The 18,431-nt window shown below is 26.9% G+C and overlaps 3 protein-coding genes across 3 annotated transcripts; all 3 read left to right on the top strand.

The window, feature by feature from the left end:
- The first annotated feature begins 2,845 nt into the window (after positions 1-2,845).
- LOC135928779 (glutaredoxin domain-containing cysteine-rich protein 1-like) lies at positions 2,846-7,109 on the top strand. The gene is made up of 4 exons (XM_065465243.1): positions 2,846-3,619; positions 4,047-4,154; positions 4,247-4,369; positions 6,845-7,109. Exons 1-4 carry the CDS (start codon positions 2,846-2,848, stop codon positions 7,079-7,081), a joined length of 1,242 nt encoding a protein of 413 aa, XP_065321315.1. The 3' UTR covers positions 7,082-7,109.
- Positions 7,110-9,615: 2,506 nt separating this feature from the next.
- LOC135928780 (cytochrome P450 3A13-like) lies at positions 9,616-10,320 on the top strand. The gene has a single exon (XM_065465244.1). The coding sequence runs from the start codon at positions 9,616-9,618 to the stop codon at positions 10,318-10,320; it is 705 nt and encodes a 234-aa protein (XP_065321316.1).
- A 1,591-nt stretch (positions 10,321-11,911) lies between these two features.
- Positions 11,912-17,295, top strand: LOC135928781 (cytochrome P450 3A6-like). Its single transcript, XM_065465245.1, has 3 exons — positions 11,912-12,137; positions 12,434-12,695; positions 17,052-17,295. The coding sequence occupies exons 1-3, from the start codon at positions 11,912-11,914 to the stop codon at positions 17,293-17,295; spliced, it is 732 nt and encodes a 243-aa protein (XP_065321317.1).
- Positions 17,296-18,431: the final 1,136 nt, after the last annotated feature.

Consider the following 18,431-nt stretch of genomic DNA (forward strand, 5'->3'; position numbering starts at 1 on the left):
TCTCAAATGAAGGAATTTTTTAATTGGATGAGATTTTAAAATTAAACATGTATTTGAAGTAAGGAGTAGGATTAAAGGCTAGAGAGATATGGGTTGGGGATAATTAAGGGCATGAGAGTGGGCTAGGGTTACGATATATTAAAAAAGGTTTTTTAAAAATTTATTAATAACCCATCTGATAGGTCATGTGTATGTATATTAGACAAAATTTAAATAAATCAGCTGTTGTAATGACAATTTCTTTAAGTTGGACTAAAATATAATATTATGACTGCTTCGGTCATTTAAAAAAAAAGTATGATAGATTATGTATTCGAGGCAACAATGTTTTATCTATCTATTTATTTTTAATAAAGAACTTCAGGAGCCACAGGTCAAACGAAAGAAAAAGTTTCCAAAGGAAAAATTTGTAACTAAATTCTTTTGGTAATGCATCACGTGCAGGTTGGGACATCAATGACAATTTGTTAGAATTTTAAACTTATAAATAAAAAAAATTTCAATATTTTATTTAGATATATTCTATATTCATAATACAAATGATTTGCATTTATAATGTTATATTTGATTAATATACTCATTCATTTCAAAAATCGAGTTATTAAAAAGATGGACACTATAAAGGTAATAAATTTTTTCAATAATCGCTAGAATGGAGGAGTGACATACATATGTAATTTTACTTTAATAGAAGAGATGGGGGGGGGGAGGCGTCATTCTCGAAAAATAGGAACTAATTTACTAAATATCCAATATTCAATTTCTAGAACAATAGATTTTAATAAAATGATATAGGATTTTAGAAAATTTAATTATAAATAGGAAAAAAATGGTGTATTACAAAAAATAAATAGTTTGTACAATAAGATTTTATTTTGTTCTTTCTCAGTGTTTTTCATTTTGATTTGAAGATTCATTGTTTAGATAACAATATTTGATTTCCATTTATAAATACCCACCCACTCCCCTCCCCCATCCACCCGACCACCTCTTAAATTCACCAATGGAATGGATGTTAGGTTTAAAGCACAATTAATATATATTTTTTTTAAGTTATAAAAAATTTGTAGGATAAAAAATGAGATAGATGATTTAATTTAGCAGTTTGGTTACGGTTCAGTATGTAAAAAATTATAATGGTTACGGTTTGGTTATGGTTCTTAAGAAAAAATTTACAAAGGTTCGGTTCGGTTCAGCTAATTATAAAAGTTCATGGTTAGAAATCTTTTTTTTATAGAAGTAACACCATCGTCTAATTTATTTTTATTATAAGCATCTATGAATTATATATATAAAAAATATATAAGATTCAAAATAACTCATTTTTAAATATATTATAAGTAATATACTTTCTCATTTAAATGGATTCATATTTGTTTGTTGTGACGATAACACAAATTTTAGCCCCGAAAAGGCCCTTTCTACAGAAACTTGTGTTGCGGGAACCATCAGTACTCTAAGAGCAAGTTTATATAATTCTGATTTGATTCCTAAAATATAAAGACTGAACCGGTTTAATCTTTTTTATAAAGGTTCTTTTTACTCCTTCAAAAAATAATTATATCGGTTCGGTTACAGTTCTGATATTTATAACGGTTTATAATGGTTTAACGGTTCGTTACGGTTCACCCCGGGTCTCTGCCTTTTAGCCTTAACATAAATTTAATACTCGAAATATATATAGATCGGAATTTTAAAATTTATAAATACTAGGAACTTATACCTAAAAAGTATTATTTGTAATTCGATGTTCGATTTTGTTTGAATCGATTCGGATTTTACGATATGAATAACAAAATTATTCGATTAGAAAATTCGAATCAAGTACGAATAAGGGAAATATAATATATAGCGTATTAATTTTTTAATCTATTATTCGTGTGATTTAAAAATATTCAAAATTATTCGTAAATAATTAAAATTATGTAAATATTTAACATATTCCTTATGAAACTTTAATTTTTTAGAAACTTTATTAACCACATCTATAATTAGGTTTTTTTTTAAAAAAAAAAATTTGATAATCCATTTTTGATAATATTTTTAAAGAAATTTTAGAATCGAATATTGGAAGAATTAATCTAATAATATTTTAAATGGAATTTATTCTATTTAATTCGCATTCCTTCAGGTGTTACTAAATGGATCTCATAAGGTTAGAACCTGTGATTATTATTTTTGGTGAAGAACTCTTTTAAAATCAATTAAAAATTATACAAAAATTTAAAGTTATAGGATTAGTATTTTTTTGGAAAGAATGAGTTTTATATTGTTATCACATATTTATTACATATTTAATTAACTTCAATTTTTCTCTCCTTTTTTTTTGACACTTATAATATATTTTATATAGGAATTTGCAATTATGGTTTATATCATTTATATTATATAAATATACTCTATTGATTTTTTTTATATTTTTTATTAACTTTTATTAAAAGTTAAAAAAAAAAAAATTTACTATTGTAAATTTTATAATATTTTTGATATGTATGCAAAAATATTTACATATTCAATTTCCATAAAAATGTCATGAAAAAAAAAACATAAAATTTATAGGACAACAATTTACACTGGACTATATATATCATGAGTTAATTAGCTAATAGATATATATATTTTTTTTATAAAAATATAAGTATGAACAATCGGGTCGCTACTTTGTTGTAAAAATAAATAAAATACAAAAATTTTATTTCAAAATTGGGAAGTATATATAAATATCATAACCATTATATAATATTTAATATGTCATAAGTTTTTCATGACTATTTTTTCTACTTTTTCATAATAAGTAATTATGTTAGAATAATAACTCTTGGATAAACAATTAGCGTAATAATTAATGGGAACTTTGCCCGTCATTAATTCGAGTGAATTTCGTAATAAAAAACTTAATGATTATCATCTTTATGAGCAGTTGAATGATGAATTTCGCCAAAAGGCTACTTTGTTGGATACAAATTGCAACAAAAAATATAGTGGTGATTTTAATTTAATTCCCAACAACCATCATTTTCATAGTATACCTAAAAAACATAAATACGAATTTTTTAGCAGTATCAACAAAAATTTTAGCAAATCCTCGTTTACCATTGCCAATGATTGTTGCAACAGAATAAAAAAGAGTAATAGTACCTCGCCCCACAGGATCAAAGAAAATATTCCTTCTTGGAAAATGACCAATCAAAAATGGGAAAGCGGTGACATCATACCTAAGAACGCTACCCGCCATATAATTCAAAAATTTGAAGAAGAGAGCGTAAAGGCTAAAGTACAAAATGGATCTAAAATTCCTCCTACCTATTCGAAAGGCGATATTAATCCTAATATATCAAAAATCATTTCCACCATAGTAAGTAAAAACCAATATTTTTATAATAATAATAGGGATAGCAATAATGATAAAGACAACAATGTCTCCTCCCCGAACGGTGATATCAGGGCAAATAGTACGCTTACCCGATTAAAGGGGAAAAAACCTAGTTATGGCGAAGATGACACTCATAAATCGAATTCGAAGAGACTATTATTCAGCAGCAAGGGAACAGTACGGGGTATACGCAGTAAGGTATACGAGATAGTCAGAAATTATATCGATACGAATATCGCATTAAAAGTAGGCCTATAATTATGTCCTAAATAAATATTTTATTATCTATTTTCTTCTTTTTAAATTTTCTATGGGGAGAGCAAGTGGTTAGAAGGTTATAGGCTTCTTTAGAAGAGTTAATTTTTTTAAAAATACTTCTTCAAATTATCTTTTATCATTTTTGATCAAATATTCTTAAAAATCTTATATCTCTTTTTATTAGTAAAGTGTCGTATTCACCCTTTGAAATATCGTGATACGATAAATTTAATTAGGGAAAGTATATTTCAAAACAAAAAATAAAAATTAAGTCTACAATATGATATGAGTAACATTTACAGAGAGAATTTCTTTTACTTATACTATTATATAAATGGTATAATAAATAAAATTAAATTAAATACAAATCAATATAACAAGTTGATTTAAATTTTTGATTTGAATTTTTGAATAGAAAAAATTATTGAACGAAAAGGTTACCATATACACCACAACCTGCACAGCCCTCAGGGAGACATATACAAGATCCGAAAATGCCAAAACATTACTGAATGCTATGAATGTAAAATGATTCCTAATTTCGTATTATTATAATTATTTCTGGCGCATCCTTCTTTACTATATAGCTATAATTACCATAAAAATATTGTAAAGGTAAAATATGAAGAAAAAGATTGTTATATAGACTCGAAATATACCCAAGAAGTCAAAATGTTATTTCCGACCCATGATTTACCTCAATTACCCCAAATATTCATAAATACTCAACATTTAGGGGTAATATACTTTTTAATTCTAATATGTTATATTGAGATATTAAATTTATTATTCGAAATATCTCAATTTTAAATCATTTAATAAGAGCAAAATTTTATAGCTAAGAAACCTTATTTGATCATAAATGCATTTCATCATGTACAGAGTACCCAAAATGTGGCTTTCATGACAATTTTGCCTGGAACAGTTGCAACACTTTAAAATTATATCCACATTTTATATAGATTTTTCATATAAATTAAAAAAATACACAAAATTTATGGCGAAAATTGTCTGTATTTTATAGGGTAGGTAGTCTAGACATGGTAAGCATTTCTCTATAAAATCCTATCTAAAAATTTTTTAATCGATTTAGCCATTCCTTAATTTTTAAAATTATTTGGCAGCATTTCTTATTGAAACAGTTCGGTATAGTCAAATAGTATATATATATACATTCTCTATTAATGATTAAATTCATTATTACTGCGTATATAAAATTTTACCTTTCACCATATTATTTACATATAAATATTTAATGAACATACTTACTTAACTAAGCGATAAAAACGTTAAACTATTAAATTTACCTTTTAGATTATTATCAATTTAAACGTTTACGAATATTTTTTAATGTTTATGTCAAAAATAAAAACTTAGATGAAGATAAATAATATATGTACCCAATTAAAAATAATTAATATATACAAAAAAAAACTATAAATTATTGAAATTGTAGTGTATAAGGTATGAGATGATTGTAACAGATTAACTCCCCTTGAAAATTTAAATTTTAAACCTTTGCTTTAAATGATAGAATTCCAGGGGATTGCGCAGTAGAATATTTAATTTCTTTGCGATAATATAAAACAGAATTAGACCTTTAGGAAGACCTCTGGTGCTAGATATAACTTGATAAGAGATAATCACAAGGTAGATCTGAGCATTTATTTATTTTGATCATTTCATGCTTATGAAAATGGTTTGAGGTAAGAATAATATCGGAAAAATCTCATTGAATCTACGCGATAGTTAGACATATATAGATAGTAAATGGTTGAACGTCTTTCCACAACAACCTAATATTTTAAAAACGCGAGACCCTGATGACTCAAATAATCTACTACAAATCCCCAACTCCTGCAAGAGTTCTATGATACCATATAACCTAAAGGAATTCTAACAGCTCCATTGAACAATGCATGGCAATGGAAAAGAAGCTACTGTTAAGGAGCATAATTCGTTCTCATTTTATAAGTTTAATAGGCTTGTAGTTGAAGGTCGGGTATTAACTCTTGAGGGTATGTGCTCATGGATTCTTTACTAAAAGGCTAATCAAAATCTTTGGGCAGGAATGAAAGGTATTTGCGCATTTAAGAGGGTCTCATTTGACCACGCTTTGATGGCAATGTCGAGTGGGCTATCAGGCAATTTGATTAACACGAAGATCATTGATGAAAAATTTAAGCCCTATGAAGTAAAAGTAAGTTGAAATGATACTTTATGAGAGGTAAAAATATATATCTAAATTTTTTCTTTTAGAATATATTAAATTTTCCCGCTTTCATTTTTTTCCTATAAATTTTAAGTTAGCCGAAATTTGAAAGGAGTTTTTGATTCGTCATAATTCTAAAAATGGCCCTCAATGTTTTTGAAAACGCTTAATAATATAAGTGTAATTATGAAAAAATCAATTGAGCTTATCAACTTTATTTAATGACGCTATTGAGGGTTTTAAGGAGATGAACGGGAGGAACAGGTGATTTGATAATAACTTAATTAAAATGCAAAATATCTGATAGTTATAAAAGGGACCAAAAATCTGATAATATAGTAGAACTATATGTTCTATATAAGTTATGATTAGTTGATATACCTATAAATTTAGAGTTGAAATTAATCCTAAGCCAGGTCCGGTTGGGATTTTTTTAAAAAAGTCTCCATTTAAAGCCAGATTGGCATTTCATTTTACATCATCTTAAATAACTACGGAGATTGGTTTTGGTTTATTAATTTTACCTCGGACCGAAGTTTTAAAATAAATTTACCACCCATGAAGAGCGAGTTCACTAATTTTAATAAAGTCGTTGAATTAAAATTAAAAATAGTACCAAGGAGTATACAATCTCATTTTATATTGTTATTTGTTTTATGAAAATTATCATTCAAATTAATAATATTTTATACAAATATAATCTGGTCATGTCCTGGCCCGACTTATTACAAAAGTGGGCTGTTAAAGTTAACATATTCTATATAAATAATATATTTGATAATAGTATAGGATTTAGCCTAAATATGGCCAGTCAACATCAGGTTTTCTAAATTGATTTTTCGTGGTAGCTGAAGAGATAGCTTGATATAAAAATTTGAGTGATAAAGATTTGGAAAGAGGAGGATAAGGGTGAACTGTGTCTATAATCCAACTTCCCGCATTTTTTCTTCCACTTAAAAATCGTATGCGTGAATTCTTTATATATATTTTAATATAAAAAGGGTTACAAAGAGCTCGAAGAACTTAACGAAGCCGGTATATTAGGTGAAATATTAGAAAAGTACAAAATGGGAATTCTAAAACCTCATTGCTTGAGTTGTGGCGATTTGAACTATGTTATGTGTCCAAAGTGTCATGGGGGAAAACGTTCCGCAATTTTCAACTCATTCTCCCAAATTCCGCTAAAGTGTGTTCATTGTGAAGAAACGGGTCTTATAAGATGTCAAAATTGTAGTTAATAAATTGTATAAATATACGCCGATTATAACGAAGAGATTTGCAGCTATGTATAATATGAAACGTATATAATTTTTAATTTTTTTTCTAAAATGCAATTTTATAAATTATGTCCGACATCAATAAATTCAAAAGTCAAATTAAACCAATACATTATGCCATCATATTTAGATATTAACAATTTATTATCAAATATTTAAGAAATTTACAAATGAACCAAAATTCGAATATATTCTAAAATAAAGAATGATCATTTTTTAAAAAAAGTAAAAAATAATTCCCATCCAACGGCTGAATATGGAGTGTTAATAACTATGGGGATGTAAATGGTATGGTATTTTAAAGGTCGGTGCTTTATTGTAATTTTAGTGTGCGTTATAGCTACTACTAATTAACTCGATTTTACTGAAAAACCCAATCAAATGTCTCGTGCTAAGAAAACGTCGAAGAATGTTGTTTGAGGTAATATGGAGCCAGCAATCAATATATTTTTTAAGGGTGACGCCATCAGAATCCAAGAAGTGTAATATTAAAAGTTGTTAGGCCTAAATTAGAACTTGGATAATTATTTGAAGCTACTTTTATCTTTTAATTGTCTGTTCGATAAAACTCAAAGGAATAATAAATTAATAGAATATACCAATTTATTGGTAAGACTAGTTTCCCTGAATAAATAAATAAAATTTATATCCCATTATATACGACCCCACCTCCGACTTGACAAATAATTGGGAATCAAGTTATACAAAAAGTATGAAAACCCAGACAGGGCCACTTGTACAAATATTTACAAATATTAATAATGAGCCGGGTTGACACGTGCAATATATAGTGATAATCATTTACCTTAGATATCTGTCACCCGCTAAAAATCTGAACTGGATCTGTCAAATCCATAAAAAGTTCTAAGACGCAATTGTATTGAAAATTAAATAAAATCGAAACTAATTTCAAAACCTCTCTTGATTTTTGTCAAACCACCTAGATCGTAAGATTCCCTAAATTTTTAATATTATAATTTTCAACTTATTATCTCTAAATATTACTCATTTACATTTTTATGATGATGCATTTTTGATATCTATATCTAATATGGGACTACAAATGGGTCTCTCTATACCCCTCAAAATTAAATATCAATCCACTAATTCAGGCAGAAACTAAAAAGTTAAACAAATACAAAAATATTAACAACTTCATAATCACTCCAATTGTGACTTCCCCAAATGGTCATTTTTCGTCATTAACATATATGTTTTTAAAAAGTCTAGGTGATAAAATAGGGCTTTTTATTAAAGAAGCCAAGAAATTTTTACATATGCACCAAAAGATTCAAATAATTTTAATTTAATATTATATTGATATAAACCAAATAAATATTAAAAAATGAAGGCTCTTATATCTCTCATCTGGAACTATTTAATACATCAACCATTTTATAAATAATTTTTGTCTCTGATATCTGTATTGCTGCGCATTTGTAATTATATCATATCATTAATAAATTAATTTTTTTGTGAAGTGTCTATATTACTTTTTCATTTAGTATTTTGTTTAGATTGTTTTTAATATATAGTTAATCATTTTGTAATTTATTTTCAAATATTATTAATTAGAATCAAATAATTTGCTTTTAAATTCAAAAATAAATATCAAAACTTTAATGCTCGAACTGGCCTATTAAAATTTTACGAAAAATTTGAGATTTGCGAGGTACTGCCTACGATTCAGTTTATAAATTGTCCGACCCGGCCCGAAAATTTTTATGCACATATTGCCCGGCTCGGCTCATAATATGCAATTTCTTAAATTATCGGTTATGACCCGGTTTCAATTTTTTTAAAAAATTTTTCCTTTGTAGATCTCTATTTAAGAGAACATAAAATTTTACGATGAGAGGAAAGAGGAATTACCCAATTTAAAACTCCTTGGTTACGCGCATATTTTAAATAATTGCTATATTGCAAAATTTTAAAATATATCCAAAGGAAGATTCCTTAAAAAATAAGTAAATTTTTTAAATAAATGAAATAAAAAAAATAAGTTTTCTTTAATTAAATGTCAACAAAATAGGGAAGTTCCGCTTATCTTAATTATAATTTTATAATTTAATGTATCATAAAAATTATTTAGAAATATATAAAATAATTTGAAATAGTTGGCATTAATGATGATTCGCGTGATTTTTTATGAATATACCCTTATTTAGTTTACTCACAATTTAATAAAATGTTTCAAATCACTTATAAGCACTAAGAAGAAATAATTTTAAATATAATTGTATGACCTTGAAGTTAAATATCATTACTGGTTGCAATTGAGTCGTCAGATGCTAGTATATAAAATTTAAAAGGGACTCATTTTAAAAAATATTATAAAAATAAAATGGGAATTTAAATAATGTAAATTAATTGATAGCTAAAATATATAATATTTTGGCAAAAATAGAGCGTTTATATTATATATTTGACAATATTATTTAAAATATTATAAAGTATAAACATTTTTAAAAAAGTCACATTCAGGAAATTTCTTTATGTTTAACATCCTGGATTCTTTAGACATTAATTATCTGTCACTTATTTCCATTCTCATTTTGGTATCATTAATTATTTACGGTTTAATTCCAGTGATAAAACTATTCCGTTGCGGCTATAACCACCCCTTTCCCTTACCATTCTTTGGTACCATCATATGGGTATATTTTAAGGGCTATCAAAAATGCTACATAGACTGGAACCGTAAATATGGACAATTTTATGCCGTTGCTCAAGGCCAAACTTTTGTTTTGATGGTAAGCAATCCTGATTACCTCAAGGACATTTTGGTAAAAAGTTTTTCCAAATTTTCTAACCGGAGATTTTTTGAAATCTCTAATAAATTAATCCGTAAATCAATTTTCATGACTGAAGACGAAGAATGGCGCTTGTTAAGGAAGCTCATATTACCTACTTTTACCTCTCACAAAATGAAATTCAATATATTTCCGCTAATTCTTAGATGTGCCTCTCAAATGGTCGGTCACTTAAAAAACTCGATAAATGGCGATCTAAATTCCATCCAAAGCAATAAGAATTATGATGATAAAGAAACTACAATCGTCCAAACCAAAGACATTTTTGGTTGTTACACTATGGATGTGATCGCTTCTACCTCTTTTGGATTGGATCTAGATTCTCAGAAAGAAAATAATCATGCTTTTGTCAGGTATTTCGAATCTATATATTTAAATTATGTTTAGGCGAATCTGGTTGGGAATTTTCGTTGCATATTTTTAATAAATAATAAAAATTTGATTTTTAAATTGCTTGGAGTAGAAAAGATTTTTAATTTATCAGTACCCTAAGAGCTAATTGAATCATATCTATTTGAGTCAGTTAAATAATTATATATAATATCATATAGCTTTTATATTATTATAAAATTTTTATAGTAAATACAATAGATCTCAAAATAAATAAATGAAAATGTTAATTAATCGTGTAAGAGACTTTAGAAAATGGATTGGACGCACAGGGCAGTTTTGTTAAACAGCTCGATTCGGCTTAAAAACGGCTAACTCATTAAGTTAGTCAGAAAAATATTACCTAAGGCTCGAGATTTTGCCAATAAATGTTCAAATCTTTGATCACCAAAATTTTCAAGCTTGGGTTATATCTTTCTAGATATAATTTTACAGGTAAATATTTATGCCTATAAGGGTATTTAAATTATGATCTTTATTTTAATATCTAGTGATTTTCACGGTTTTACCGACTACCTGATTTTCCCTATAATATTTATTGAATTATACAAATATAATAATCAATGAATTTTATATTTTTCAAATGTTAATTCATATGTTAATGGCGAATACCGAAATAAATCGTAACAAAAAAAATAGGGATAAAATGTATAACAAAATCTAATGAAAAATAGAAATATAAATTAGTGGAAAAAGCATCTGTAGGAATAAAAGGCATCGCAACATAAATCTTTAAATAAAATAAAATTACTAAGGGTAATATTTAATTGTAAAATTAATCGAGTCACAATAATTTAGTTTTCGTATAAAAATTATTCTATTGTAGAATATCTATCATGTCACAAGATCTAAGGAAAGTTTGCTTTCCATCATATACCGCTTATATTAAAGATAAATCAAACTTTGTAATAGCAATTTGCTATTGCTAATATATGAAAAATTTAAAAACTTAAAATAAATATGCACAAATTTTTATTAAAAAAAAGAAATATAAAAAAGGTTTTCGATTTTGATATAACGAAACCAATACTTGCCATGGTAGCAGTTTTTCCATTCATAATACCTATATTGAATTACTTCGAAATATCGTCCATTGAAAATGCTCCAATGCAGTTCTTTGCTGACATCGTTGAAAGTACCATAGAGGAGCGGAGAAAGTTAAATATTAAAAGGTAGGATACTCTGTAATAATTAATTATTAAATTACAATATCTAATAAAATGCAATTTATTTAAAATGAAGTCCTAGATATTTTAAATTTTTATAGGTAAGAAAATGTATCTTAATTTTTTTTGTATCTTGACTACAAATTTATTTATTCCAACAAGATCCAAGTAGACTAAAGATTTTGAGCCCACATATTATAGGTTATGAATAAATTTTATTTTCCATTTATATTTGTCCTGTAAAAAATAATCTAATATGTGATAATATATTCTGATAGTTTATTGACTTCAATATATGATTTAGAAATGATTATTTGCAAATGCTCATGGACTCTCATGATATTTACAATTTAAATCAATCTAACGCAAACAGTAGCAATTATGGATGTAAAAAGAATATCAATAAAATTTCGAACGATATGATGACTATAAATGAAGAGGATAGCATTGAAACCAAAAAGGTTGGAAATCAGAATATATCTATTGGAATTTCTAAAGATGTGGTCAATTCTAACGCATTACTGTTTTTCATAGCAGGGTATGAGTCAACAGCAAATGCTCTATGTTGGATAGCTCACACTTTAGCCTCTCATCTTGAGATTCAAGAGACCTTAAGGCAAGAAATAAAACTAAAGATTAGTCAAAAATGTAATTAAATTTAATTTATGGGTAAATATACAATATATATTTATTTTATTGCTTTGGCAAAACAGATTTAAATTTTATTAGCCTTAATATTTTTTAAATAAATTTAATTTATCATCTTTATAATTCTTGAAATTTGTTGAGTGGTAGGGAAATTAAGTGTTTCGGAGTTTTATAATTGTTTATCTAATAACTACATATAGATTGATAGACTTAGTGATTAGGAATGTTAAATATAATTGATTTCTTTGTAACATATTTAATTTTTAAAATCAAACATATTAAATACCTGAAAATAGATAAAAGCTTTAGCCCCAATCTCTTAAATTATGATGATATTATGGGCCTAAGCTATATGGATCAGGTCATTAAAGAGGTTTTAAGGTTACATCCTTCACTTACATTTTTTGATAGAGTGACATCTGAAGATTGTTATTTGGAAGACAAATTAATCAAAAAGGGTACTATCATTGAAGTGCCTGTTTATGCATTGCACCGAGATGAAAATATATGGACATTGCCCAACAAATTTGATCCGGATAGATTTGATCCAAAGAATTCGTGAGTTATAACATATGTTAATTATTTAAAAAATATGATGTTGTAATTTTTAAATTAAAATAAATATAATATGAGTACTGGGGTCAAGTCGAAGATTTTTACAAAATCGGCTATAGCTCCTGGTTTTTTTTAGATAATATAAAAAATAATATATGATTTTATACCTAAAACATAAAGGTGCCATATAAAAAAATTTAAGAATATAATCATTTATTCTAAATTGTATTTTTTGTAAAAGTGAAACTTTTGTCCAACACGCCCTAATAGCGGGGTGAGGTAAGCCACTTCAAGGGGCTTCCTAAACCATTGGTTTTTTTAGGCTATATTGAAATGCATTTTTATTTATTAATAATGATACGTAAGAAATAATTTAATTGTTTTATTGTTCAAAATATCATAATATTTATAAATAGAAGCTAATTATATATAAAAATTGAAATTTTAATTTAATAAACATTTTGGACATAAAAAAAAAGAATTTTAAGCAATGATTTCTTAGCATAAATCCTAAATACCAATCATAGAACAGCCATAAAATTTCTTTTACAATTGAAATTTTTTTCATTATTAACTGCCATACGTGTATGGTTTAGCGAGCCCCGCTAGCTCTAAATTGACATATTATGATTGAAATAATATATAGATATAATAAAAACTCATAAAACTTTCCAAAATTATAGAAGAGGGTTTTTAAGCTATAAAATATAATTTGCATATAAATGATTATATATTTTAATGAAAATTAAAATTCTGTCATGTAAAAATCTTTTGAAAATTTCAAAATTTTATTTCTTTAATAAAATTTTTAATAATTAAATATTTCAAAAAATATTTTTGTCTTAGATGTAAACTATTAATAACTATATTAGGATGAAATTTTAAGCTTCTGGTGTATTTAAAGATTAAATGGTTTGTCAACCCCCGGGGTTTACCTAACCCCAATCTCCCATAATAATTATCACTTGTTATATGGTTACTGTCTCTTAATATTGTATACCATAAAACTGTCTTAGGTCCATGGGAAAGATTATAACAACGGAGACCTGTGAACGTTGCGAGTTTTTAAGATATCATACATCTTTTTATTTGTGTAGTATAAAGTTTTCAACCCCCCCCCCCTCTCCCTCTATTTAATGGGTATAAAGCACTTTGAGAAAGAAAAATACCGCATTGAACAATATACTACCTTCTAGAATCACGATACTAAAACTAATATTTATAAAAATCTCCCGCGAATTTCTATTCATTCAATTCTAATTGGATATATTAAGTTAGTTCCTTCAGATTTATTTATCGTGATATTATATTTCGCAGTCGCTTTTCATTTATCTCTAAATAATATGCTATTATATTATTTTTTTGTCATTTCGCTCCTTATTGAATATGCGTAATTTTCTAATTTTTATTCATTCACTTCACAAATCATATTATGCTGACATGAGTCTTTTTGGTTTTAGCTAACACAGTTCTGACCATTATAGTTACTGTTTTATAACTTAATGTTATCTCTTTATATTTACTTATTCATTTTTATATTTATATGTTATACACAGCGTTTGCATGACAAGATATTTAGTGAATGTAACCTCCTCATAAAGATATGCCTACCCCTTAGAAAGTTTTCGCAGCATTTGCAGCCGATATTCTCACATTATTATTTCATCTTTTTAATGATAATTGTACTCCCTTCAAAATTTAAAAATTGAACTTAGGTGATAACTCTTCTAATACCAACAATCAAAATATTGTATATGTAAAAGAGTTATTCAATTAAAACTCCCTCATTTACAATGAATGCAATATTTTACAATGTTGTGCAGATTTAATTTTTCCATATTTTTTTTGTAAATAAAATTATTTAACTTGTAAAAATTGATAAGAATGTATAAATATGTTATTTTAGCAACTTTTTGCAAGTCAAATAATTTTATTTTCAAATAAATTAAAAAATATGGAAATTTCCAATAAATCTGGTCAACATTATAGTATATTGTTTGCTACGAATATGAGTTTACTGATAGAATTTAATGTTCTTAAATTACATTTAAAAGGATAAAAAATGATATAGAAATAGTTTTATTTAAATAATGTCTATGATTGTCATATATAGATTTGGTTGATTAATAATATTAGTAATATAATAGGTTTATAATAAAAGTATTAATTACGTCAATACACTTTGCCCTATTTCATCTGAAAATTAAATAGATAACCCCCCCCCCCCCCTCATTAAATTTATTCTACCAGGTCTACCATCCTTAAATTCTACCCCCTACCCTCCTCAAAAAAAATTTGTATACAAACTGTTCCTATCCCCTTCCTATCATGTAGAGGCTGGTTATTCACAAATCTGTCCTTCATGTCTAAAATTAGTACATATTAGATATATAATTTTTTTTCAACATGGTAGACCAGATTAATAAGATTTCTACATTCTAGCTGTGCTAACGTGTCCCTTTTCAGTTAGTCGATTATGCTCCCATCTTAGTAACTCCTCTTCGCATTTCAAATTCCTGCTTCTCAGAAATTTCTCCCGACTTGAGGCTAAATTGCTAGTTTCTAAATCTAAGGCTGATATTGTATATCGTTAATATTGCTAAACCATTGGTGTAAATTCTATTTTTATACATATAACATCTTCCTGAGACTCTTAAAAACTTTGCCATATCTAACTAACTCAGCAAATTAATAATGGCGCTTCCATTATTGCTCCTTACCTTCAAGAAAATAAGAGGCCCGCGATCTTCATAATAAAAACCTTCATCATTTGAGTTGAAGGCAAATTGGGTTTCCTTGAAAATAGATGATCTTAACATAAAAGATTCAAAATATCCATTCTAGACTTCCTAGCTGAGCCTTCCCACGATATGTATATCAGGTTCTGTCAAGTTACAACTTTATACCATTTGTTTAACCTCACTCCATATTGCCTTTCAATTCATCCCTGAAATAATGAGGAGCTATTCTTTCCTTTTTTTGAGATTCAGCCCTTGGATTTGATGGCATCCGTCTCATATTCCCTTAGAAAATCGCTTCTCCCTTAATATTCATCATATTCTCACTAAACTACTAATCATTGCAATAAAATTTTAAAAAGTGAAGTATGAAGCTTCGTTTCTTCAGTTCTTTTTTTGTGTATTAGGCTAATTACTCCTCAGACACCAAATGATGATATTCGACCCATTAGAATAGGTTCTACCTTTCAACGCCTAATTGCTAAAATTGGAATAAAAAATGAAGCATCTTGTAGTTACCATCTGTAACAATACTCTGCAATTTGATATTTATATGATTTCACCTATGGAGAACATCCAACAGAGTTTGGATCTATTTTTCTTTGGTATTAATGACATCGATATATTAATTTCACATGTTTTTCCTTGCACGCCTGGTATATCGATGATCGTTCATCGTTGAATTCAATACCTTATCATTAAAGGTGTGAAGTTAATTATAGAGTAACTGCCATTGAACTCTATCAACCCTGAAAAATCCGTCAGGTCAATTCAACCTAAAACACCACTTCAAATTATTATTCAGGATGAACTAAATCATTTAAGATTCCATATTGGTGGTAAGACAAAAATTTCTTCCTACCTACATATTGAGATCGGTTAAATTCGGTTCAATTTAGAACCTCCTCCAAATATTTTTAGATCTGATGGGAAACGACCAGATGAGAATCTACAAATTCCTTGGAAGAGGGGCCAATTCCTGGTTTTGTATTATTTATGCATTGATCCATTAGCTCCCTACAATCAAACTCCGAACATCATTGAAAAAAGAAACAATTGAAAATTGCGAAATATTTATAAATTTTTCGAGACTACATATTCCCGATAATTTTCACTACCTATACCCCCTTTATTCGTAATTAAGGATGGCGATAACTTCTTCTTGAGGGAAAAATAACCGATGCTGTTCACAAGGCCAATTACACTTGTTTCATGGGTAGCCTCATCTCACATATTTATTTTTTCTGTTTATGTGATGAATATTTAATTTTCTCAACATTATCAAAATAAATTAATATATAATAATCAAAATATTTTTATATAATTTTTAAGGTTTTATTTTTTCCTAATAAAATGCATAATTTTTATATAGTATAATTCTTGTTTTGTTGTATCAGAATCAGAGTGTCTCTACATGAGGTTTTAACTCTAAATTTAATAAAAATCCATATCTGTATTCATTTTTTTAATTAAACTTTTATTTCTATAACCACAGGGCAACAGACCTAATTGGATAAGAGGTCTGTAGGGCACTCATCTTTTGAATTATTTACTTCGTTGTTTTGAATAAGCAAAATCCGAAAATAAATTATTATTATAAATAATACATAATTTTTAAAAGGACTAAGGAACATCAATATAGCTATTTGCCCTTCGGTATTGGTCCTAGAAATTGTATTGGTTTAGGTTTTGCAATGCTGGAGATCAAAGTTGGCCTAACATTAATTCTAGGGTCGAACATACAATTCGTTATAGCACCTGGAGACGTTAATTCCGATATAACTCCCGACAACACAAAATTTAAAAAAACTATTGTAAACTTTCCTGAAAATGGAATTAAAGTGGGAATAAGAGACAAGGAATAAAAATGATTTATATAATCTTACCTTTTTGTAAGCTAAATATTTCGATTTTTTATAGATTTAATATAAAAATTGTCAACATTTGAAAACAAATTATAACATCATCACATTTTTAATAACTTGATTATTTATTTCGAATTTACAAATTTTGCTTATTTTAGATTTATAAGTAAACTTTTATTTATCTTTTTACGCTAATTTTTTTCACTATTAAAAATCTTAGAACCGTATTAAGTTATAATAATATATTATTAATACCAGGATTTCTAGGATATATTCGCACTAGTAATTTCCTTGTCCAACGATGTAGGTTTAATGTATTTTGCATAAATTATATAAATAAGTTTTTTTTTATTTATCATATACAAAAAACCTAGTGAGTTATAACCTACCGTATAGATCTGGACTTGTATTTAGGAATAATAAAGTTTTATTTCTGAAGCCATCAGGTTGTTCTGAGAAAAAAAAATTAAATATTTTTATTGGCTAGTATCAGATCTTAAAAAAACAATAAAATAGATATTAAGATGCCTTCTTACGTATTCTATAATTTATTAATTGTTTAAAATTAAATCATATATGTATTTAGACTCAGATTTCAGGTCTGAACACTTAGATTGTGTTTACAACATGAGTTTTATATGCCTGGATAGTTTTATCGATTTTTTGAGATTACCTCCGATCTTTTATCTGGATTGAACCGAAGGATTATAATTTATAGGGCAAATTTATTCAAAAGGAACTGATTTAAGTATCTGTATATTTTTTGCATCGAGAATTGAATATTTTCGCTTAGTAAATTTTTCCTTTATAGATTTGACACCAAAGATTTGTACGTTCAAATCGATAATATTTTATATAATTTTACCAAATACAATGTATAAGTATTATCTATAAATGGAAATTAGTAATATAATATATTAAATTAAACCCTCCTCGCGAGGAAAAGGCAATATGGGTCACTAATAAGATTTTTAGTGTGAATCGTTAATCAACAGCTGGATCAACAATTTAATTTTAAGTTTTTCGGTTATGGTCCAAGAAACTGTATAAGCTTACATTTTGCATTACTGGAAATTAAAATTGTTCATACCTTGAAATTGAGTTTCAAAATAAAATTGATGCCATTACCTTATGAA

The sequence above is a fragment of the Gordionus sp. m RMFG-2023 genome, chromosome 4, assembly GCF_954871325.1.
Source record: "Gordionus sp. m RMFG-2023 chromosome 4, tfGorSpeb1-WG-v2, whole genome shotgun sequence".
Classification (NCBI taxonomy): Eukaryota; Metazoa; Nematomorpha; class Gordioida; order Chordodea; family Parachordodidae; genus Gordionus; species Gordionus sp. m RMFG-2023.

What these genes read in the sequence shown, in the direction of transcription:
- LOC135928779 (XM_065465243.1), top strand. Translation starts at nt 2,846, where the DNA reads ATGGGAACTTTGCCCGTCATTAATTCGAGTGAATTTCGTAATAAAAAA. An exon ending in CATTACTGAATGCTATGAAT is followed by an intron (nt 4,155 to 4,246) that starts GTAAAATGATTC and finishes AATATTGTAAAG; the next exon opens with GTAAAATATGAAGAAAAAGA. An exon ending in TAAATACTCAACATTTAGGG is followed by an intron (nt 4,370 to 6,844) that starts GTAATATACTTT and finishes TAATATAAAAAG; the next exon opens with GGTTACAAAGAGCTCGAAGA.
- LOC135928780 (XM_065465244.1), top strand. Translation starts at nt 9,616, where the DNA reads ATGTTTAACATCCTGGATTCTTTAGACATTAATTATCTGTCACTTATT.
- LOC135928781 (XM_065465245.1), top strand. Translation starts at nt 11,912, where the DNA reads ATGACTATAAATGAAGAGGATAGCATTGAAACCAAAAAGGTTGGAAAT. An exon ending in ACTAAAGATTAGTCAAAAAT is followed by an intron (nt 12,138 to 12,433) that starts GTAATTAAATTT and finishes ACCTGAAAATAG; the next exon opens with ATAAAAGCTTTAGCCCCAAT. An exon ending in AGATTTGATCCAAAGAATTC is followed by an intron (nt 12,696 to 17,051) that starts GTGAGTTATAAC and finishes AATTTTTAAAAG; the next exon opens with GACTAAGGAACATCAATATA.